The sequence below is a fragment of the Leopardus geoffroyi genome, chromosome D4 (genome assembly GCF_018350155.1).
Source record: "Leopardus geoffroyi isolate Oge1 chromosome D4, O.geoffroyi_Oge1_pat1.0, whole genome shotgun sequence".
In the NCBI taxonomy this organism is placed as follows: domain Eukaryota; kingdom Metazoa; phylum Chordata; class Mammalia; order Carnivora; family Felidae; genus Leopardus; species Leopardus geoffroyi.
Genome location: NC_059342.1, coordinates 2,892,218 through 2,915,145, shown reverse-complemented (window position 1 = coordinate 2,915,145; position 22,928 = coordinate 2,892,218). Strand labels below are relative to the sequence as shown.

Genomic DNA, 22,928 nt, shown 5'->3' with positions numbered 1-22,928 from the left:
GCACACTGTGTGCGGTTTCGTGTCCCCCATACCCTCAGAGGTAGAGTTAAGTGATCAGGCTCACGTAGTAATTCAATTTTATGCCGGGTGCACGTGTGATCTCCAGACTGCCCCGTCCAGTGATGGGGATGAACTTGACCCTTCACATCCGGGGGAATCGAGTCCAGCACAGACCTTGCTTAGGGGTGGGTAGGCTGGGGCCAGAGTCCTGGTCTCCCCCCGGCTCGCCGAGTCTAGGACACAGGCAAGTAACACGGTGTCGGTTCTCGGGGAATCAAGAGTCATCTTACGCCCGCTCATCAGTGGGCACCATTTTGTCTGTTTGGCGACATTCTTGTTTCATCTGAGTGCGACTGTCCTCCGTATTCGACGTTAGCGCGTGGAGTGGGGTAGAACCTGACCCTCTGAGACGTACGTGCCTAAATATATGTTATTTATTATTTCGTAGCTGTGGTTTGTTTACATGTGAGGCAGCGCTTTCCGACATGTGGCCAGACGCCCACAGAGCCTTTTAATAGCAGCGGAGCACAGGATGTGCTGAAGGACGTCCCACGGAAGCTGTTATCACGTCTGTAAGGGCCTCAGCTCAATTATTTATAGTCTGACCAGGGATTCTATCATTATGGGCCTAAAAGTGCGTCGGAAAATGATGATGCGTTTGACAGGAAATACTGAAGATTTAATTACGCTCAGAATGGAGGAAGACGTTAAAATTCGTATGAATCTCAGTGGGCTGCGTGGGCCCGGTGGTCGGGCCGTGGTTGGGAGCCCCTGCCGAGGCCCCGACCCCATGAGCACAGCACATGGTCCGCGGTGGCTGGTTTCTGGCTTCTCCTTAATTGCTGCTTTAAAATTCTTCCACTTTGGGGCACCCGGGTGGCTCAGTCGGTTGAGTGTCCGACTTCGGCTCAGGTCATGATCTCACGGTCCATGGGTTCGAGCCCCACGTCAGGCTCTGTGCTGACAGCTCGGAGCCTGGAGCCTGCTTCGGGTTCTGCGTCTCCCTCTCTCTCTGCCCCTCCCCTGCTTGTGTTCTGTCTCTCTCTTTCTCTTGCTCTCAAAAATAAACAATTTTTTTTTAATTTTACCACTTGAATCATTTTTAAGTGCACAGTTTAGTGGCCTTAGGTGTGGTTTCAGTGTTGTGCCACTGTCCCCACCACCCGTCTCCTCCACACTGAAACCCTGTCCCCATAAAAACCAACCCCCCAGGCCTCCTCCCCAGCCCCCGGCGCCCTCCACCCACGTTCCGTGCTTGTGAATTTGATGACTCCAGGCACCGCGTGGAAGTGGAGTGACTCTTGAACGACACCGGTTTGAGCCGCACGGGTTTGCTTAGACGTGGATTGTTTTCGATGAATCCAGTCCAGCGCTTAAATGTACTCTCTCTGCCTTACGATTTTAACATTTTCTTTCCTCTGGCTTACTTTGTAGAGAGAATGCAGGCAGGATATCACATACGTGTTAATCCACCGTTGACGTGATCAGTAAGCCTTTCGGTCAACAACTGGGCTGTTACTGGTTACAATTTTGGGGAGCCAGAGGTTATACATGGATTTTCAACTGTGGGGGGGTCTGCACCCCTAACCCCTGGGTTGTTCAAGGGCCATTTGTCTTTTTGTGACTAGCTTATTTCCTTTAGCACAATGTCCTCAAGGTTCATCCATGTTGGAGCAGGTGTCAGACTTCCCTGCCTTTCCAAGGCTGAGTGGTGTTTCCCTGGATGGATGGGCCACATTTGCTTTACCCACCCGCCTGGCCAGTGGGCACTGGGCCCACTGTTTGGCTGTTGTGAGTCAGGCTGCTGTGAACACGGGTGTGCAAACACCTGTTCGAGACGCTGTTTTTAGTCCTCCGGCGTGTATACCCAGAGACGGAATCACTGGGCCCCGTGGCCATCAGTGTTTTATTCCCCAGCCGCCTGCCGGAGCTCACACCTGCTCTCGCAGTGGCGGGGGTGGGGGGGTGGGGGGTTTGCAGCTGACTTGGGCCAGGTGTCCGGCTCGTGTGGCAGGCTGGGTCCACCTCCCTCTCCCAGCTGTGCGGCCTCAGGCAGGCCTCCTAACCTCTCTGGTCTTAGGTTCTCACCCGCAAAATGGAGATCGTGCGGACTCCACGCTGGGAGATTAATGCCCTCGCAGTGGTACAGCGGGACCACTTAGCGGACACGTGATAAGCCCTGGTTGTGGCTCCGTTGCCCCTTTTACATCGTTCATTTTAACCAGGTTTACGGTCAGACGCCGTTGCTGTTGCTGGACTTTGAGGGTTTCACGTGCCGGAAACGTGTCCTTCTTACCTACGTGCCGGCTTGGAGTCCTTTGTAGTGAATTCCCTGTTGACATCCCTTGTCCACTTTTCTGCTGGGCTCCCCTCTGTTTTCTTAGTAATTCGTGGCAGTGTTTTGCACGCTGGGCGTGTGCTGGAAATATTTTGCATTACAGTGAAACTTTAAAATTTTTTTTTTTCAACGTTTTTATTTATTTTTGGGACAGAGAGAGACAGAGCATGAACGGGGGAGGGGCAGAGAGAGAGGGAGACGCAGAATTGGAAACAGGCTCCAGGCTCTGAGCCATCAGCCCAGAGCCCGACGCGGGGCTCAAACTCGCGGACCGCGAGATCGTGACCTGGCTGAAGTCAGACGCTTAACCGACTGCGCCACCCAGGAGCCCCTGAAGACTCTTTTAAGCTTCAGTTTATCAACTCAGATATTCATGAATTAAGAGTCTCTGCGTATTTTCAACGTTTATTTATTTTTGGGACAGAGAGAGACAGAGCATGAACGGGGGAGGGGCAGAGAGAGAGGGAGACACAGAATCGGAAACAGGCTCCAGGCTCTGAGCCATCAGCCCAGAGCCCGACACGGGGCTCGAACTCACGGACCGCGAGATCGTGACCTGGCTGAAGTCGGACGCTTAACCGACTGCGCCACCCAGGCGCCCCGAAACTTTTAAATTAGAGTGTGCTTATCAAGGCTCGTGTTCCTGTCTTGAATATCTCCCTCGTGGGGAGATTACGCCGATGATCTTCTAGTATTTGTATTTACTTTTCACATTTGGATTTTCATGCCACCTGTGACAAGATAGCCACTGTGCCCAGCCCGGATTCCCCCGTGGACTCGAGATGCCTCCGTCTCGTCCCCTCAATTCCCTTGGGCATTTGGAGGTGCTCCTGGACACTGATACGTGTGCGGTTCTGATCCATAGACACATCCGCCCTGGTGGGACCCGTCACCCTTTGCTGTGCTTTCTTGTCGACTAAAAAGAATTCTTCATCATTTTCCAACTTTCTTCTGTGTTCTGACATCGTAGTGTTCAGCACAGAACGATCTCATCAGGATTGCATTTACGATCGAGGTGATCATAACTGTTTTGGGGAGAATTATACTTAATGATACCACGACCTTATGTCCAGGACGTGGCACGAGTTTCTGCCTGTGCGGGTCCTGCTTCTGTCCTCCAGCGACGCTTTCTGCTGTCTTCACGCGAGCACGCCTCGTTTGTCGCTGCGGCCGCGGTTTTGGCATCCACATGCATGGGATCCCCCTTCGCCCCGCGTCTCTCTGTTGATGCGCTGCTCCTGAGAGATTCTTCCGTGTCTGTCTGTGTCACAAAACCTCTTATCTGCCCCAGACATCTTCCCCTCGCGTCTCTTCAACAACATAACCCCTTCCGGATTTAAGGCACCAGCCGTGTGGCTTCTGGCCTGTTTTCCTGGCTCCCCGTCCTGGGTCATGCTCTGGGTCACCCTCTGTCCGCTGTGCCCCCGGAATACCAGGGCGTCAGCTTGTGCTTAGGAACAAATGGCGTCCCCCTCTGGCCCTGCACCTGAGCGGAGATCCTGTCTTTCTCCAGGCCTTCGCCATGTCACAAGGGCTGGACGTGGACCTGCCTCCTCCTCCTCACTCCATGTGACTGGTGTCGCCCTCTCTCATCAGCTCTGGGCCCACGCAGCGGGACTGGCTCTTCTCCTTGCCCATCCCGCCGCCCGTGGGTCTGGGTTGCTGTGCACACACTCCAGCCCGAGGGAGGGAAGGGCCGGCCCCAGTGCTGGCTCCGTGGCCGTGGCCGTGGGTGGAGAGCGAGATGGACAGTGATGTATCTTCTCGCCTATGCCTTGTGCATGGGTGCATGGGATGCGCGTCTGAGTCCCTCCTGGCCTGGCGCAACCAGCCTGGGTGCCAGCCCTTGGTGTATGTTCATGACAGTGTCCTTGGGGAGCTTTCCAGGACAAGCCCGGCATGCTGCGTTCTCATGAGAGACAAAGACACAGGGCACAGGGGCCATGCCCAGTGCTGCGCTGACCTGGTGGGGGGCACCCCTCGTTCCCGTGATACCTGGGGTGCATGCCTGCTCACTCTTGTGGGGCTGATGGCAGTGTGGCCCCGGGTCATCGTGTGCATTACATGAGTCTTAGAAGAGACCACGTGTGCCAAAGCTTGGCTTTGGAGCCCGGAGGATCTAATTCGGAGTTTGACTCCTCTAATACGGTGTGATTCTGGGAAGAGTTAGACACCTTCTCTGAACTTAATTCCTTTTGTCCTCGTTATTTTTTTTCCAAATGGGAAGAATGGCTTTGACATCTGAGGGGGAGTGGCTCAGAGAGACGAGGGGCGTGAAGACAGAGGCCAGCTGTCCCCCTTGCTGGGGGTGCTGGCTCTCCATGACACGTGTGTACGTGTACGTGTGTTCATGTGCGAGCCACCCTCCTACACGGCGGAGTCCGTCTTCGTGAGTCCGGATGCCGCCCTCCCGGCCGCATCGCCCCCCAGGTCCCCTTAGGTTCCGCCCCTTAAATCAAGACACCTTACGCCCAGCGAGTGCCAGACATGTTCCCTGAAGGTTGACCCGGGTTGACCTCGTTCTCTCGTGCCCGTTCTCCCCACCAGAGTCAATCAGAGGGACTTCGTCTCCACATGTACACGGGAGCAGAAGGATGTGGACGGAAAGCCGATGCCCCGTCCAAGCAGAGCAGATGCCCCCGGTCTGCAGTGAACATACTGTGCCATCAGGAAAGGGAAACGCGTCTCGTCCCAGTAAATTCTCCAGAGCGTGTGCCTCCCGCACGAGGGGAGCGAGTCACAAGGTGCTGGATGAGGAAGAGTCAGACCAGCCTTCCTCTCCTGCCTTGCAGATGGGCTCTCCCCAGAGACCCTTCCCTCGGCCTCGGGCAGGCGCCTCCAGGAGCCAGGGCCGCCTGACGAATCCTGTCGTTCTCCGTGCCCCCCACCCCCCACCGCTCTTGTCCCCACCTTGCACCTCGGGCTGGCTTTGCCCGACCGTCGTCCTTTTGGCCGATGGCGCTGTAACTCTCTGCCTGATATTAAACACATTTTTGGAAAAAGAACAATGGTGTCCGTGGAGTGCTTATTTCTAGGGGTTTCTTCTTTGGCTTCTTGTATTTCACGTCTCCCGTCTTCCAGAGTTAGCTTGCGTCATAATCTGGAGTTGTCCTTGTCGGTAATCTGGCGGCCAGGAGCATCCCCGAAAGAGGCAGGAGCGTGGGGTGCGGCCTGGCTCTCCCAGCCTCTGGCTCCTGGGCTCCTGGGTGTCTCCTGACTCCCAGGTGTCCTGAGCGGGGAGGTGGCTGGGACGGCCCCCCAGGGTCAGGAGGGAAGCTGGCTGGGACGGCCCCCTAAGTTGCTGGGAGGCACGAGTGAGTTTGCTGTGGGCAACATATCGGTTCTGCTTCGCCTCAGGGGATCTGCACATATTTCCTCCTGATGCGAGAGGCCAGTGCTGGGAGATAGTGGTCTTTTCCCTCAGGACTCAGGGAGACACGATTTCCTTCCTTTGGGGACAGAGCCTCTGCACTGGCTGACAACTCCTTCACTTTGTGTGCCGAAGTCTCCTTGACTGGAAAACGGGAACATTCATTTCATTTCTGGTTGCACTGTTGACTTCCTGAGGATTTGTGCCCCTCAGGCAAGAATGTCTGGGGCCACCGGATGCGTGCACATGTGTCTGTGTGCATGCAGGGGTGTGCACGTGCACAGTGGGCCCATGGTGGCTGAGGACCCGCGACCTCCGGCCGCCCTCCACGCGGTCTCGGCAGATAAGACTAAGGATAATACCGTTAATACACGTCCGAGAGTGGGCTTTCCAGTAGCTGGTGCTTACACACGGATCTATTTATTTTCCTATCGTTTTCTAGGGACCATATGTTTCTAGGGACCATATGTCTGTAAATGAATCTGATTATGGTCAATGTGAGTGTGTGTCATGTCTGGAGCCAGAATTAGCCGCCGGGAGTCTACAGTTCTCTGCTCTCTCTGTCTCTGACGCCGTCTCTATGTATATACGTGTATATATGTGCACGTATGTAATTACGCATTTACGGTTCACCCTTGAACAGCGCGCAGATTAGGGCCACTGACCCGCGTGGATTCAAAAGTCCATGTGTAACTTTGACTTCTCAAAAACTTCCCTGCTCGTGGTCTGCTGACCTGAAGCCTCACTGAAAACATAAACAGGTAACTAATGTGCATTTTATGTCATGCGTATCATGTGCTATGTTCTTACGACAAAGTAAGCTAGAGGGGTGCCTGGGTGGCTCAGTCGGTTAAGCATCCTACTTTGGCTCAGGTCATGATCTCACGGTCCGTGAGTTCGAGCCCCGCGTTGGGCTCTGTGCTGACGGCTCAGAGCCTGGAGCCTGCTTCGGATTCTGTGTCTCCCTCTCTCTCTGACCCTCTCCCGTTCATGCTGTCTCTCCCTGTCTCAAAAATAAACGTTAAAAAAAAAATTTAAAAAAAAAAGTAAGCTAGAGATAAGAAAACGGCATTAAGACGATCAGAAGGAAGAGGAAATACACTTACAGGACTATATGGTATTTGTAAAAGAAAATCCACATCCAGGCGGATGCCTGCAACTCACACCTGTGTTGCTCGGGGGTGAGCTGAACAATCAATTTGAGGATCATTTCCTACACCTCCATCGGTTCAAGCTCCTCTCTCGGTTGTGAAGGAAGATGCGTGTTCGTGGCTTTGATTAGAATATTGCGGATGGGGACATGGATCATTATCGTGCGTTTGCCCCGAGCCACACCCCGTGAATGTTAAGACGCTCTGTGGGTTCACGGATGGTGCCACTGGGTCCTCAGAGACCACGAGACAGTGCCTCACACAGAGCTCGGCGGCGGGGGCAGCATTCACGTGTGTGCCCTAGCCACCCCCTGTGAACCTCCGTGCGTGCCGGATCCACAAGGTCTGACTGGCAAAGCAGCGTGTGGCGCCCTGAAGGCAGTGACACCCTCTGGCCCCACCCCGACCGCATGCGGACTCGTCCGCCTTACGAAACTGTGTCTGTCTAGGTGAGCAGTTCCAGGGCATGCGTCGGTCCTGCCTTCGGCTCATCAGCGTCTCGAAGCCGTGGGCTGGAAGCAGGCTTTTTCTAACCAACAGTGGGAATTTTAAAGGGAAGAGGAAATCAGGGAACGTGTTTGTGAGGCGAAAGCAAGCCCCCCCCCCCCCATCTGTCAAGGATGTCTGCGACACTCCTTGTGACCTCAAGCCAACTTTAAACTTCATTCTTTTAAAAATTTTTTTAATGTTTATTTTATTTTTTAATTTTTGAAAGAGAGAGGGAAAGAGGCAGGTGCAAACAGGGGAGGGCCAGAGAGAGAGAGACACAGAATCCGAAGCGGGCTCCAGACTCTGAGCTGTCAGCACAGAGCCCGACACGGGGCTCGAACCCACGAACTGTGAGATCGTGACCTGAGCCGAAGTCAGATGCTTAACCGACTGAGCCACCCAGGCACCCCTAAGCTTCGTTCTTCTAACCAAAAGGAGCATCAGCCTCAGTGTTGCCGCAGGTGGGCATTACTCTTGCGTCCATACCTTCCCCTCAATCCCGAGGGCTCATCTTCGTGAGATGCTCGCCCACGGGGTTAAGGAGCCTCATTCCTGGTTTCCTCTTGGGTTTTATGAGGACTTACAGGGTCTGTTGCTTCTGCACGTTTGGTCATCATCAGCCGGCAGGTATTGGCGCCTACTGTGTACGTGTGTGGGAGGCAAAGCACACGCTTGAGACCGTCGGGGTTATGAGGTCTCGGGTGACTCCGCAGGTTATGAGGCATCGGCGAGGGTGGGTTGGCTGCACCCTGGTTGCTCGAGCGCGGCACAGATCTCCGGGTTCACGGCCCCGCTTACGCTTGCGACCTACGTGCGACACACTTAACTTTGGAAGGTTTAGGCAGTTTCAACCCATCGCGGGGAAATGACTTTCGAGAAGTTAAAGTTGAAGTGTTCCCGGTGTCTGAGATTCACGTGTAACTCTGCGTGTGCCGGATGGAGGCTCTGGGTGGCCGGCGGTGCCCGTGGACGGCACGAGGGGACGCCGCTTCCTCCCGACTCCGTCCTCGCTGGGTGGCCGGCTGCGTGGCTCTGCGTCGCCCGTCCGTGTCTCATGGCTGCGGGATGGAGATGGTCACCTGGAAGGGAGAGAGGCCGCCGTCCCCTGCCAGGACCACCTGGGCGTCGCTGGCCACAGCTAGGCAGGCCTCCGGGTGTCCTCCCCAAGGGTCTGCTCTGTCGCTTCTGCCATTGACCTCTCGCTGGCCTCCCTGCCCGCCATTTCTCAGCCACCGCCTCGTCCCACACACAGCGGCTAATGTCCATTCAACTCTGTGTCTATCTCGTCAGCCTGCTTGAAGGGCCTCTGTGGTTTGTCCGTCCTCAGCCACCTCCGGGTCAGAACCCCACCCGCACGGCTCTGCAGATCTGGCGGCCTTTCACCTCCCGGCACACCCCTCTGCGTGGCCGCACCTCGTGCGTCCACCGTGCGTCACGCTCCTCTCTGGGCCCGGACCCAGCGTGCGTTTTCTCATGGTATCTTGCTCTCCCTCCACTTGGCCTCCAGCCCGCTTTGCATGGAGGCTTCTTCGCTGGCAGGTGCCCTTGCCTTCTCCTTTCTCTGAACGACGGGTCTGTGCTTGAGTAGTAAACAGTGCACAGCGCACAACAGCTGTTGTCTCCTTCTAGACTCTCCCACGTACCCCTGGTCTCCTCCACACGTTTCTTGAAAACACACACTGTCTTGCCTGGTCCTCGGTGGTCGGGAGGGGATGGGCTTGGTGTGGGGTGGAAGTTCTTGGGGGGAGCAGTCGAGGCTTGGTTTGAAGCGTGACATCTGAGAAGACTTTAAACAACGCGGTGGAACCGTCACTTGGGTGTGGGAATGGTCTCCACAGTCCTGGCGCTGGAGGAGATGTGGGGGCTGGAGGTAAAGAAGAGCGAGGTAATTGGAGCAGAGACAGTAGGAACCCTTACGGCGAGCGCGGGTCGGGGAACCGCAGAGGCCCCAGGGCTCGGCTCCAGCAGGCCTGACAGGCTGAGGCGTGGGGTCACCCGACAGGGCCTGGGAAGACAAGATGGCGGTGGGAATGTGTTTCGCTGCTGTTTGCCCAGCACCCAGCGCAGAGGACCCACAGGACAAGGGGCCTGATATGGAGGCAGTGTCTGTCTGGCAGGCATAGAGCCCTGTGATCCCACCCCTGTCCCCCACCAGAGAGAGGCCAGGTGGTTCCTTCTCGCTTCAGACAGAGTGAGGGGCTTCATGGAGATGACACAGACTGGCACCTGTCACTAGAGTCCAGGATGCCCAGTGCACTGATGGTCTCCATACTGGGAGTGGGCATTGCTGACAGCCTCCTGCTGGCGGCCAGGCTAAAGGGCTAAGGTCAGGGGGCACCTCATGTGGGCCCTGAGCCCACAGGATCCATCCCGAGGGTTTCCTGCTAGCTTGAGTCCCTGTCAGCCGCAAGAGGGTTACAGCTGCCCCATGGGTGTGGACGGCGGAGGGGATGGGTGTGTGGGTGGGTGAAGGACCAACACTGGCCATTTCACAGCACGGGCACCCACATATTCCCAGGGGAGGGCCTTCCAAAGGATCAAGGAGCCAGATGCAGCCCTCAGTCCCGCCGGGGGCCCAGCCCCGGGGCTGGTGGGGTTGCCGCGTGCACCTGACGACCTCTCTTCACGTAACCCTGCGCCCCACCCAGCCAAGGGGTCAGACGCTGCAGCTAGAAGGTTGGAGGAGCCTTCTTTCCTTGGCTGCGGGGGAGGAGGGCTCTGCTTTTAAATGATGTTCAGAGTTTTTACTGTTATGCTGGGCTGGATATCTTTATTCCTGAAAATAGAGAAACTTATAAGTGACTGGGGACATTTTCTTGTCCGAAAGTGGGTGCGTTAGGTACGGGTTGTGTCTGGGGCTTCATCCAGGGCCAGGGAGGAGCTGGGCCCCTGCGTGCACTGAGACAGGAGTTGGGGGCAGTGAACTGGTTCTCGGACTGTACCCTGATCGTCCACTTGTCCGAGTTGCACAGAGGACAGAGAAGAGGTGGGCGGGATGGAGTCCTGTGGCCACATCACAGGAAGGCGAGAAACTGGCAAAGAGCACCCAGGAGGGCAGAAGACGTCAGAGGAGCGTCAGCTGAGGGTGGCACAGTGCCCACTGCATTTGGGGCCGTGGCGGGTGTTGGAATTTGCAGGGCAGATTGTGGGAACAAGACCTGGCTTGGAGGGAGAGGGTTAAGGGCACAGAGGGCGCCACCACCAGCACCGTGTCGGTGGTCTCTTTGGAGGAGTTGCCGTCATTTATGGAACTGGCTCTTGTGACAGCCACCGAGTGCTTTCCGTCCTATTAACAACCTGGCTGCAGTCAGTGGCGGTATGCCCAGGGCCTCTGGGCCGCCTCCGAGGTGTTAGACTGTAGGTTCCCGGGAGTGGGTCTGCTGGATGGAGGGTCTGTGTGAGTCTCGTCCTCCTAGGATGAGGCCAGGCTGCCCCCCGGAGGCTGTGCGGGGCTTTTCTTATAATGTCTCAAGCTCGAACCTTTGGCTGTTTAAGTGGCATGTTAGCATAGGCTTTAGTTTATAATCTTATTTTGAGTAAAGCCAAGAATTTGTTCATATTTCCAAGAGCTGTTTGTATGTCCTTTGCTGTGAACTCTGTGTGTATCTTTTAACATTTCGCATCGGGTTTTTGATATTTTCCTTATTAAGTTATATTAAGGTAATTAACTCGTTGACTATGAAATGTTTGTTTTTTTTTCTTTTTTTTATAAAAATTTTTTTTAACGTTTATTTATTTTTGAGACAGAGAGAGACAGAGCATGAACGGGGGAGGGGCAGAGAGAGAGGGAGACACAGAATCGGAAACAGGCTCCAGGCTCTGAGCCGTCAGCCCAGAGCCCGACGCGGGGCTCGAACTCACGGACCGCGAGATCGTGACCTGAGCCGAAGTCGGACGCTCAACCGACTGAGCCACCCAGGCGCCCCAGTTTTTTTTTTTTTTCTGCATAAAATTTTATTTTTATGCTCTGGAGTGTGTCAATATGTCCTTTTATGTTCAAGATTTGTGTCATCCTTCAACTCAAAGATGATATAAAAAAATTCCTCCCAGGTTTTTTCCTTTTTTTTTTAAGTACTTTTATGGTTTCGTTACCATGAAGTTAAGTTTGCAATCCATTTAGGATATATTTGCATATAAGGTGCAAGATAGAAACCCAGTGTGATTTTTTTCCTGAATGCTGCCCAGACACTGAAAAACCACTCACTGGTCATTCTGTCCCCCTTGGGTATGGATGTATTACTGTATTTGTCACTCCACGGGAGGAAGACACTTTTTCACTCTGCCCTCTTGTGTTCTCTGGCTAGGGTTCTGCAAATAAGGCAGGCAAAAGACAGACCAACAGGAGAGAAGCAGGTGATGAATGTATACAGTACGCATGCAGGCAGGGAAACTCAGTGATGAGTAACTCAAAGAAGTGGTTAGAACTTGGGCTTATCTCACATCTTACCAAAGAACAAGAAATCCATAGGGAAGTGACAAAACCCAGGAAAAGAATTTGGGGTTTCTAGGGGGGAACCTGTTGGAGAACCCTTTGTTGACATGTGGGGAGGCAAGTGTGTGGACAGGGGTGGGGTGGGGTGGGGGGGATTGATGGGAGGGGGGAGCTAGCTGCAGCCCAAGTTCCTTTGCTGTGTCTCAGGGCTGCTGTGGCTCACCTCCGTTCCTCCCTGTGGAGAGGGGCACAGGCTGTGTGTACAGATTTATGACCTGCTTTTAGGCAAATGGGGGGAGGGCAGAGAGCTCTTCTGGCTACTTCTCCGTGGCCTTCAGCTCAGAATACTCCGTCTGCCAGCGTGGCCTGTGTGGGGTGGCGTCTTCGGCTACCCTTCACCGTGTATGTCTCTCCTTTTTGGTTCTTCATGAAGTGGATCGCACTTTGTCGTTCCACGTGTTTATTTATTGCCCCTCCGCCTGCTAGAACATAAACCCCTGATGGCAGAAATCACCACTTGGGACACCTGCTATTTATTGTTTTAGGCTGTGAAATGTGTGTGTGTGTTTGGGGAGGTGGGGTGGGCAGGCTGAGATGGCTGAGTGGGGACAAAAGTGGGGCTACATGATTCCAAAGGACCCAGTTCTCAAATCCCGCCCTCCAGCCTGACACGTATGACGTGTGGGAGGAGCTGGCTCTCACGATGAGAACTTCATACTGAATGGGAGAGATGGTGGGACCAGGATGGAGTGAGGCTCAGTTACTCCCAGGTGACTGGGGTCGTGCCAGAGAGTCCACATTCCCGTTAGCTGAGCTCCCAGGTCACAGTTTGGCTCGCCCCAGTGGGGTCATGCTGAACAGGTGGATGAGCGATCTCCTTTAAAAACAGAGGTGCATCGTCACCCGAGACTGACCCGAGGACTCGGTGGAATTACAGAAAGCCAAATCATTTTTGCTGAATGAAAAGTTGAGACAGTACCGTTCACCGAAACGTGCTGTGCTGGGTGGTAAAGAGGGACGATGAGAATGGTTATCTTTGCAGTCAGACGGTGGAGTTAAAGCTTCTTGTGTCAGCATCAGGCATCTAAGTGTGGCAGTTAGTACGTTCCGCCACATTCTTATTTCAAAGGGAGACGGACACCGTTAGCCTCCGTGTGGTGAGAATTCACACGCACGCAGGTTATCGTGGGAGCATTAGAAGCAAATTGATGGACGGAGGACATTTTTTTCTGAAGAGTAGCTTGATCTGCAGCCACGTTGGGGGATTGTAAATCTCACACAGGGGATCCTTAGGACTTTTTTGGGTGGTGGAGCTCAGAGAACTTTCTGGAATTTCCGACATTTGCACATCTTAAGGACAGAAGATGGAGTCTCTGAATGTGCCCTGGGATGCCGCCGGAGTCTCTTGGGGAGGATTTGCTCGACGGAACGGACTTCTTGGGCTGTGTCCGCCTCCCCCACAGAAGTGGCACACGGGCAGCCAGGGAGGCCTGTGGCCCTGACCTGCGTGGCCCACTGGCTCAGACACATGCTGTACAGGTGACCCCGCTGACAGCTATCCTCTTGGGAGGCTGTCGCCCAAGGCTGATTTCTTTCTCTCCTTGCCTGCGTTGGTGGATCGGAAAAGAAATCCGATGTTTGTTACGGATATTTTAGGAGAGACCTACAGAAAGCTTCCTGCCGTGGGGTATCTTCCCGGCCTGCTGGGACCATCGCGGATTTTGGCGCTTTGCTCAGCCGAATGTGTCATAACAAGCACAGTGCAGAGATGCGCCGAGCTGCTGCCTCTTCTTGTTTTTAAATTAGACAGAGAAAATATAGATGCTGGGGTTTATATAGTTCCATAAAGAGACAGCTTGACCTTCCTCAATAGGAACTGCCTTTTAAAAGGTACTCAGGTGATCCTTTTGATAGAACCACAGTTGGAACATTATTATGAAACAAATGGCTAAGGATAAACATTGAAAACATTCATGCCTTTTAAAGGAACTTTGTCTGAGTCATGGTGATTCAGTCTACAGCCTTCACGGTATTTGAGTTTCTAGAATAGTCTTTCCCCACTCTCTGCAGTGAATTCAATGGCAAATGTGAGCCTCACCTGAATGGTAATTTGACAAGGACAGATCTCTCTTAAGAGCATTATCTTGTGGTGGGGATTAGATTTCTAGATGATAGAAAATGATTTCAAGTATTTCACATAGAAAACGTGCAGAATGTTTCTGAGGACCTGTTATCCTGTTTGTCCGGTGGTGTGTCCACATCCCCGTTTATTTCTTCCTGTGCTCTCTTACAATTGTGGCCGTCCCCACGAGGGGGCTGACACGTTCACCCATCCCCTTTCTGGGCTCCTGACTTTGGAGCCCCCTCTGGAGTATCCCTGTCATTACCCACTGAGGCCCGCTCCCGGAGTTGAGCCATTTGCTTTCAAGCACCTGCTACCAGCACGGCCTCCCCACCTGGAGGCCCAGCATCTGGACCCCAGCGGCCTCCAGCCGGTCCATCTCGCACCCTCCCCACGTCCCGAGGTGTCCTGCCCGGGCGAACCCTCTGCAGCCAGGTGCCCCTAGGCCTAGGACCCTCCTTGCCTCCTTTCCCCAGGGCAGCACTGGCACATGGTAGCTGCTCAATAAACGGGTGCTCCGGGGACTGCCCGGCACAGACCTTATTTCTTGCTCATTTGTCTATCACCCGAGCACCTCTCCGCCTTCAGAACCCTCTTGGTTTTATGATATTTACTAACTGCAGACGCTGGAGATAATACTCAGAATGCCAGATTTCTTCTGATAACATTCGGATTCACCTTGGAAGGGTGGTGACCCGTAGCGGTGCTTGGTCAGGGCCGGCCCCGTGCCGGGACCGTGGCCGTGAAGGGAACATCCGGGAGACCACGTGCCCTGGTAATGGTCCACTAAACGGAATCCCAGCCCAGCGTAAGACGGACTGTGGCGTCGACACCCGTCACACTGTTAGGATACAGCCATGCCAACAGGAGGCACTAGGGCACTGCCAGCGGGAGGTTCAGGACGACCTGGTCGCATTTTGTGCGGTTCTGTTTGCCAGAGAGGGAACCGGGTGACCCCCGCATGGGGAGCCGCGCTGTCTACGCTGAACTGCACGGGCAGGTGTCTCCCCTGGGGACGTGCGCGTGTGGTCTCTTGGTTGCAGGATCCTGACTGATGTGACAAATGGATCTCTCTTCCTGCCCCCTTAAGGGAAGCCATCAGCCGCGTCTGCGAAGCCGTCCCTGGCGCCAAGGGAGCCTTCAGGAAGAGAAAGGTACTGTCTTCTGTGTTGCCTCCCCACGCAGCACCTGCGGTCACGCCCCGCCCGTCAGGGCCCCCTGTCACCGCCTGGCTGTCGGCACTTTCCAAGCGACGAGAGCTCGGGGTCCCCCTGCCCTGGGGTTGGCAGGACGGCCGGCAAGTCAGCGCCCAGTTGTGCCCCCTTGGCCCAGACCTGTAGACGGTGAGGGGACGGCACGGAAGACGGGGCCGGTGCCCCTCGAAGCCTCTATGGGCGTTAGTTCTCTTCGCTAGAACAGTTAGTGGTGAACACCCGCGTGCTGTGCTGCTAAATTTAACCAGCGGCCCTCAGGGTTCAGAGTACGAAGCCGCTCATCTGTCCCGTGTGCCAGCTTCCGTGGCATATGTGCTTCCGCCAGGCGCCTTCCAGGCTCTAGCGACATCCCCGAGGACGCGCAGTGACACGTCATCTCACGGTGTTTCCACCTGGTTCACGGGTGCAGCGGGCACAAAGGCCTGAGCGGCACAGATGACCGGTCACGTAGCAAAAGCAGCTGGGAAGTGAGGAGTTTTGAGTACTTGTCTGTTTTTTTTTTTTTTTTTTAATGTAAGTTATTTGTTTGTAAGTTTACATAAATTAACTTTTCATAGCAGCTGTTTTTAACGGCCAGCTCCTAAAATTCCTAAAAATTTAATAATTGTCTCTCATTAGCCAGTACAACCAGCTCCAGAGTGCCATGGGATATCCCCATTTTACAGGTGATGAAAACTGAGGCACAGAGATGTGGGTAGGGGTAGGCTGGGCTCAGGCCCATGGCACCCGGCTCCAGGGACTATACATTCAACTTTGGGTTTGACTTTTTCACTCTGGAGATGGTTAGACGGCCAGGGAGGAAGTGGATTAAGAGAAAGGTCAGAAAACCTCTCTGGTTAGAAGTCTGGCAGGTACAGAACTAAATAGCCACTGTCAGGACTGTCTGTGCCCGGACTCTATTGCTCTGTCGTGAGGCGTTACCTCTGATGTCCCCGAATCCGTCCTGGGGCTGAGGTTTGCAGGCAGGTGGCCGGCCTGTTGACACCCCCCGCCCTGGGTGGGTTTTGTCATTATAGCTCGGGGACATCCGCGAAGCCGTAAGGCAGCTGGGTTTCAGGCAGAGAACTTTGAATCTTGACTGTCACGTAGGGTCACTAGGAGGGGGTCTGAGGACAGAGCTAAGGAGCGTCCTCTTTCAGAGCCCGGGGAGGGTGGCAGAAACAAGGCTGATGGCCTCGGGTATGACTTCATCAGAATCTCGGGGGACGGGGCCCAGGCCTCTCCATTTGTAAACACCTCTGTCAGATTAAAAATGGTTTAAGAACCGGCTGTAATTAGCATGTCAAAAGAGGGCATGTTCTAATCTGAAAGGGAAGGATGGCTTGGGGGCCCTGGACCCAGATACCGGTGTTGGCCTTTGGGTGGGGGTGGGGGGCGGGCAGGGATGGCTGGTGCGGAAACGCAGTCCTTTGGGCCCTATGCCAAGGACTTTAACTGAGTTGAGCCCGGTGGTCCGTCCCTGTGCCGAGCCGTCCGTGTGAGCACCGGCCTGGAGGACGTTCCGGCCCAAGGCCCCCAGCAGTGAGCAGTCTCGAGACGCCACGGGATGTTCATCGGCCCCACGAGCTGCACCCTGCTCCTCTGGCTCTGCCAGTTTAGCTCCCGGGGGGGCTGGAACCAGTATCTGAGCCTGGAAGCTGTGAGCACTGGCCCGTGGCCCTTTCCTGGGCTTACGAGTGACAGGAGACTCATCCCCACGGGAGCTGCCCGCACGCAGACGGTGCTGACGCCCGAGGGTCCTCCCCCGTGTGTGCACGTGACGTGTTTATGACGTGTTTGTGGCTGCCTGTTGCGAGTCCCAGAATCTGTGTGCCCCTGTCGGATCCCGCCTGCCGGCTCCTTCGTGGCACAGCCTCCTTCACGTGGCCAGGGAGGGCGGGAAGGTGGGGGCTTGGGGGTGCAGCAGACGGGAACAACAGAGAGGCTGTGACAGCGCGGCCTCTCGGGAATCGGAAGCTAAAATCTGGCCGCTTGATTTCACAGCCTCCCAGCAAAATGCTGTCCAGCATCTTGGGCAAGAGCAACCTCCAGTTTGCGGGCATGAACATCTCCCTGACCGTGTCCACCGCCAGCCTGAACCTGCGGACGCCCGACTCCAAACAGGTCTGTAGGCGCCCGGGCCCCCTGGGTGTTTTGCAAGGTTGCCGGCTCTGCTGGGTCTGGCAGAGCACATTTGTCTAAAATCTTTACTAGCCTGCAGACTTTGGCCCCTTTGAACGGTTGCCCACGGAATGATAGGTAGAATTGGTTTTCTTGGAATCTGCTGCAAATTACCGTTTTTTTTGTTTTTTTTTTTTTTTTAAGGGTAACGTCTAAAGTCATTGAGGGACTTGCCGTGTAGAAGCAGGTGCATGTGTTTGCCACGGACTCCTCATCTCCTTGCCCGTCTTTCATTTCCTTTTACACCGTATTTCTTGGACTCCGCAGCCCACGTCTCATTTCCACATTTTGTCATCCTTGAAGTGGATGGCACCTCGTGGTTTCATGGGCCAGATTTTTTCTGTCTTAGCGGTTCCTCATCTGGAGCCACTCGCGGTCGACGGCGTCCTAGGTCGCTGCACGCGGCATACGGGAGGGAGCCCGCCCGGTGCGGGACGTCTGCCGCTCGCCAGCCGAGGCCGCATGGCGGTGGCGATCGTTGGGGCGGGTTCCGTGTGTGACGCTGGCCTCTCAGCAGCGTGTGTCTTAGGTCTCTCGGGCCTCAGTTCTGTCCGCTGGAACAGTGGGTGTCTCAGTGGCTGTTCTGGGTACCAGCAGGTGAAGACGCCCAGACGCGTGAAAGGGCGTGTTCCCCGCGCAGCCCGGGGCTCCGTTGCTGGTGGCCTGAGCTGGAAATGGGATGCGTCTCCACGGGGAGAGAGGCGGGCCACCCGCACACCTCTGACTCTGGCCGTGTTCCCGGGGGTGCCTGGGGTTACCTTTGCGTTGCCAAATATATTTATATTCATTGACTTCAGTGTCCCCCAGGTCAGCGAGTGGCACCACCTCCTACTCCATCCCTCACTTGCCGGGCAGATAATCCCTGTCTTTTCACGTTGGTCCTTCCGACGGGTGGGGTGGGGGTGGGTTAGGAAGGTTCAGCGGGCTCCACCTTTCTCTGGGGCCCTCTCAGGGCTGAGCACCTGTGACCCCGGGCTGCAAGGCGGGACCCCTCTGCCCCGCACCACATGCCCATATCCACTCTCACGCACTGTGGCCGTTGCTGTTAAGTTTCTAGGGATCCTCAGGCCGTGGCCCTCAATTCTGCGGGATACACGTCCCGGTCCCTGCCTATTACACCTCATTCCCCCCGTAAGAAAAACAAACAAACTCAGGAGGAGTGGAAGGGACGTGGCCGTGCTGGGGTTGGGGGCTGGTTGGCTGTGTCCTCACGGTTTGTGGAGCATGGGTGTGGGGCTGGGCTCAGGAGCGGGGGGCACCCTCTGGGACGATAAGAACACGGCCCGGGACGGTGGGTGCCAGGCCCCGCTCACGCCCCTGGCTGTCCCGTGGCGGCCTGGCTGTTGCAAATTAGGAGGAGTCCTGGCCGGACACTGCCCTCCCCCGTGCAGAGCAACCGTGAAAGTCCCGGCCGCTCTCCTCTGCCGAGCGTCCCTCGAAACTCCCTTGGTCAAAAACACCTGCTCGAGATTCACCGGCTCAAAACTCCATTTAATCTCCCATCTTTTCCAAAAGTCTGAGATACAATGATACGGCAACAGCCACACGTCGTGACCAAATAGGATTTCTGCTTTTTCCCCTCAATACAATATTCCCCTCAATAATACCCGCTTCAGTTTCCAAACTCCAGTATGAGGGCTGTCTTATGAGCAAAAACTAAGCAGAAATCAACACCTTTTCAAGGTTTATCCTCGTGTGGGGATTGCTGGTGCTTTGCTGCCCTCCTGGGAGCCCCCTGCCCTGGGGCTGGAGGCAGGAAGCTTCCAGAAGGCTGCAAGCGGCCGCTGGTAGCTGGATCCGGCCGGGTTGGTACAGGCTCCAGAGCGGCTTCCTTGTTTCCACCCATTTATATGCTCAGGTCTTTCTAGATCGCGAGTGGTTTTGCACATGCCATTTTGGCATTTTAGAACGAATGGTTTTCTCCCAGTTCAGACACAGGTTTGCTTCGAGCGTCTCGGGAGCAGAGTCGGGAAGCTCCTCGCACGGTGGGATTTCACCTCCGTTAATTTCCGACTGCCCGCCACCAAAGGCCTGAGGGGCTGTGCGGGAATAAACCTGGTGATGGTGTGATGGAGACGGGGCCACTGTTTCCACCCCGGAATTCAATTCAAGGTCATTCCATTGTCTTTGACATTATAAAAATAGCATGGGAAACTTACGTAGCAGCTTAAATTTAGGGCAGCTTCTAATTTACTGTCTACTGAATTCCGCTGCCGTTTGTAAAGCTAATGGAAATTTCCGGGTTTAATACTGACTTGGAATGTCCTCCCTGGCCTTTGCATCGATGGAACCGGTCGCAAGAGTGCCCGGGACACAACGAGACACGCTCCTTGCTCGCTAGCTGGGGGTCGGCACTGAAGACCGTATGTGTCTCTGGAAGCAGAAATTGCACCAGTGACCTGTTTCCGTGTGGGGGTGAGACCCTTTCCTTCTCCGAGAGGGAAGGTCGTTAGGACGCCCGTTAGCTGTGGTCCTTCAGCCTCGGGCTTCGCATCTGTGAACGGGGCGGCCGTGGCTCCCCCCTCAAGGGTGGCCTCAAGGGAGCTCGCCGAGCGAGCAGCTGACGTGTGGGGAAAGCCCACCGGCGGTCAGCTGGTGTGACGACTCCCATCCCTTTATTTGCGCCGGGTACCGGTTTTGCGGATTCTCAGGAAACCTTGTTGTATCGCCTGCCGACAAACGGTGGCTTTTCCAGGACGCGGGGCGGGCACTAACGACGTGTCTCCTTTCTTGTCCTGGGCCTGCAGATCATCGCCAACCACCACATGCAGTCCATCTCGTTCGCCTCCGGGGGAGACCCGGTAAGTGCCGGGGCTGCTTTGCCTTGCTCTCGTTGGGACTTTTCCAGAAGGGGCCTTCCTCCCGGGGGTGCGTTCTAGGGCACGATCGGGAAAGGTAACTGTGATGACAGCTGTCCCCCCACCTGGTTCCGTAAGCCCTTCTTGACCACCATTAGTTCTCGTGCCATTGGCCCAAAGCGGTCGAAAGTCCTCCAAGTGCTGGCTTTCTGAAGAGGTCCTGGGACCGCGCCCCAGTGTCAGCCGTCAGGCGCCCCGTCTGATGACCGTGGGTCCTGCTTCGTTCCTTTTTTCTCTTGGGCTCCGGCAGGGCCCCTCGGTTTCACAGTTGAAGTCTACGCGAAGCCTGTGAGTTGACTTAGTCTGGTTTATTCATAGATGTTTGAAATTGGAATTTTTGTACCCACATTTAATGTTGTAGTCTTACTGGTTTGCTTTGCCAGCAGGGAGGGAGTGCAGGGAGAGAGAGAGAGAGAGAGAGAGAGACAGAGAGAGGGAGAGAGAGAGGGCAAGGCAGAATGGGAATGTTCTATTTTTGCATTGCTGCTTTTATTAAGAAGGTCACAAGGTAATTCACTCCTCACGGTTGGTCAAGATGGTGTCAGTGCTCATTGTCAGCGTCATGAGAGGCAGGACCCACAAACCCCTTGCTCCCCCTCTCCCTCCTCCCCTCCCTCCTCCCGTACTCCTCCTCCCTCGCCATTCTCCTCCTCCCCCCTCCTTCTCCCCTCCTCCCCTCCTCCCCCTCTTCCCCTTCTGCTCTTCCTGCTCCTCCCCCTCCTCCTCACCCCACCCCCCACCCCCCACCCCTCCCCGCCCCCAGCAGAGCCAGACCCACACACACTAACTGCTGCTCAGTGTTGCTGGCCAGCCCTTGGAAACAGCTTGCAGGCAGGAAACTATCTCCAGGGAAGAAGAGCCAGTCAGCCCTCGGAGCCGTGAGGGAGAAAACCCCCGCCCCCAAGACCGCCCTCATACCATTTCTCATTGGTCCGGGCCACGTTTTCACCAGTCTGGGGGCGTCTTTAAAAATTAGGACGACCGAGTGAGTGTTTTCTTGAAGCTACCTTTCCTCAAAAAGAAAAATTGCTCTATGTCCTGGCGTGATGTCCTTTTGCTGTTGAGTAAGTCTTTTATAATAAAACAATGAGGCTTAGAAGTGGTGTTTTTGTTGTTATTGTTGTTTCGTTATGTGCAAGTTTCCGGGTCCAGGGCAGCCGGAGTAGCCGGTGTGGTGCGGAGATCCCGTCCTGGTCTGGCCAGGAAGGGGGTATTTCCCAGGCTGTGAGGACTTCGTGTGTCTTTCCCGGCCTGCCCCCTCTACCTGGGGAACTGCTTGCTGCTGGCTCATGAACAGCAAGTCGAGCCGGTGGGCGCTTTCCACTGCTGGCTCTCATCTCGACATCTCTAAAGGCTGGTGGAGTCACGGCCCCCGGTGTCTCGGCTGCAGACAGCCCACGCCCCCCCGCCTCTGCCCCAGTTCCTGCAGCCGCCCCCCCTCTCCCCCAAGGAGGCGTCAAGCCCAGCCAGACCCTTGGGCCAAGGGCATTGGCAGGAGAGGGATTCGGCCACCCTGCACGTGGTTCCTTGCCCTTACACCCCCGCCTGACCAAGAGAATATGGCAAAGCACCCTTGAACCACCCTCAGCACCTCCACTGACTCACGCTCTCTTCCTTTAGGGTCTAGTCCTCAAAATCTCTCCCCGTGGCTTCCTCTTTTCCTCCCCCTCCCCTCCTTTACTTTCCCTCCAATCCCTTAATCTCTTACATTCTATCATAAAGCGAAAGACCTCACTGAGACATACATTTAGCAAGTGGGAGTCTGCCACTAGAGATGGGATCTCGAGGGACAGGTGCACCTGCTGTGTACCTGCACGCGCACCTGTCCTCACGCCTCCACCTGTGTCTGCACGTGGCTCCAGTCAACTCGCAGAGGCGTCTCACCGCTGGCCCCGTGTGATGCTCGTAGCCATAGTTTCCGAAATTTGGGAGGTAACCCAGCCTGCAAAATAAAAGGAAGAAACAGTACGTACCCGCAGCGACAGATTCTTCCAAGAACTTGTCTCAAACCTCAACTTAATGATGCTATGAGTGGACCTGCAGAGACGGAAGGCTCAGGAAGCCAAGGACACAGGCTTCTGTTCAAATTGTCCTGTTCTCCAGGGTGCACACAGGTCTGCGAGCCTCAAATTTCCTCACCTCCTTGCTTTTAAAAAAGAAAAAGGAAGCACTGGGTGCTTTTAACCTTTTAATATTTTCTTCTTATTTGTTTCTGATGCATAAAACGTCATGATACCAGGGGACAGGAAACCTGGTCAGTTCCTATTTTAACCAAGCCCAAATGCACGTTCGCATTGTGCGTGGGTTCCCGTTCCGCACTGGCTTGTAACCATTATAATTGGAATGTGTTTCAATAAAACTAGCAATCCCAGGTTCGATCCCTTGTTCTGGTGCTCAGTGTGTAACTACTCATTGCTTTGTGCTCTAGTTGACCCAGTAAGAAAATGGTGTTTTGAAATATCAACTAAGTCAGGCTGAAAAACACTGTTAATCCCAAATCCCCCCAAAATATGCCCTGTAATCATAATCTGCTGTGATTACCAGTGTTCACAGGCCACCAGAAGGGGGCCAGGGTGCCGGCCAGGCTCAGAAAGGTTTGGGGGGTGGCAACAGGGGCGCAGGACGGGCAGCCGGCAGCCCCATCTGTGGAACTTGGTGTTCAGTGTGACTGGATGATGTCTAGAACAACGTTCTGAACACCAATACACTCCCCCAGCGTGCCAGACAATGATCAACATTGGCTTTAGAAGAGTTCTGTCCTGGCTTGACCCTAAACCATCTGAGGGACGGGACA

General features: G+C 55.0%; 1 protein-coding gene across 5 annotated transcripts in view; it reads left to right on the top strand.

The window, feature by feature from the left end:
- Positions 1 to 22,928, top strand: part of SHC3 (SHC adaptor protein 3) — a 96,795-nt gene that overhangs the window by 43,209 nt on the left and 30,658 nt on the right. For all 5 annotated transcript variants that reach the window (XM_045467473.1, XM_045467474.1, XM_045467472.1 and 2 more), the window contains 3 exons: positions 14,993 to 15,056; positions 17,100 to 17,219; positions 20,024 to 20,077. In XM_045467473.1, coding sequence (XP_045323429.1) covers positions 14,993 to 15,056; positions 17,100 to 17,219; positions 20,024 to 20,077 — 238 coding nt within the window. The remainder of the gene's footprint in view (positions 1 to 14,992; positions 15,057 to 17,099; positions 17,220 to 20,023; positions 20,078 to 22,928) is intronic.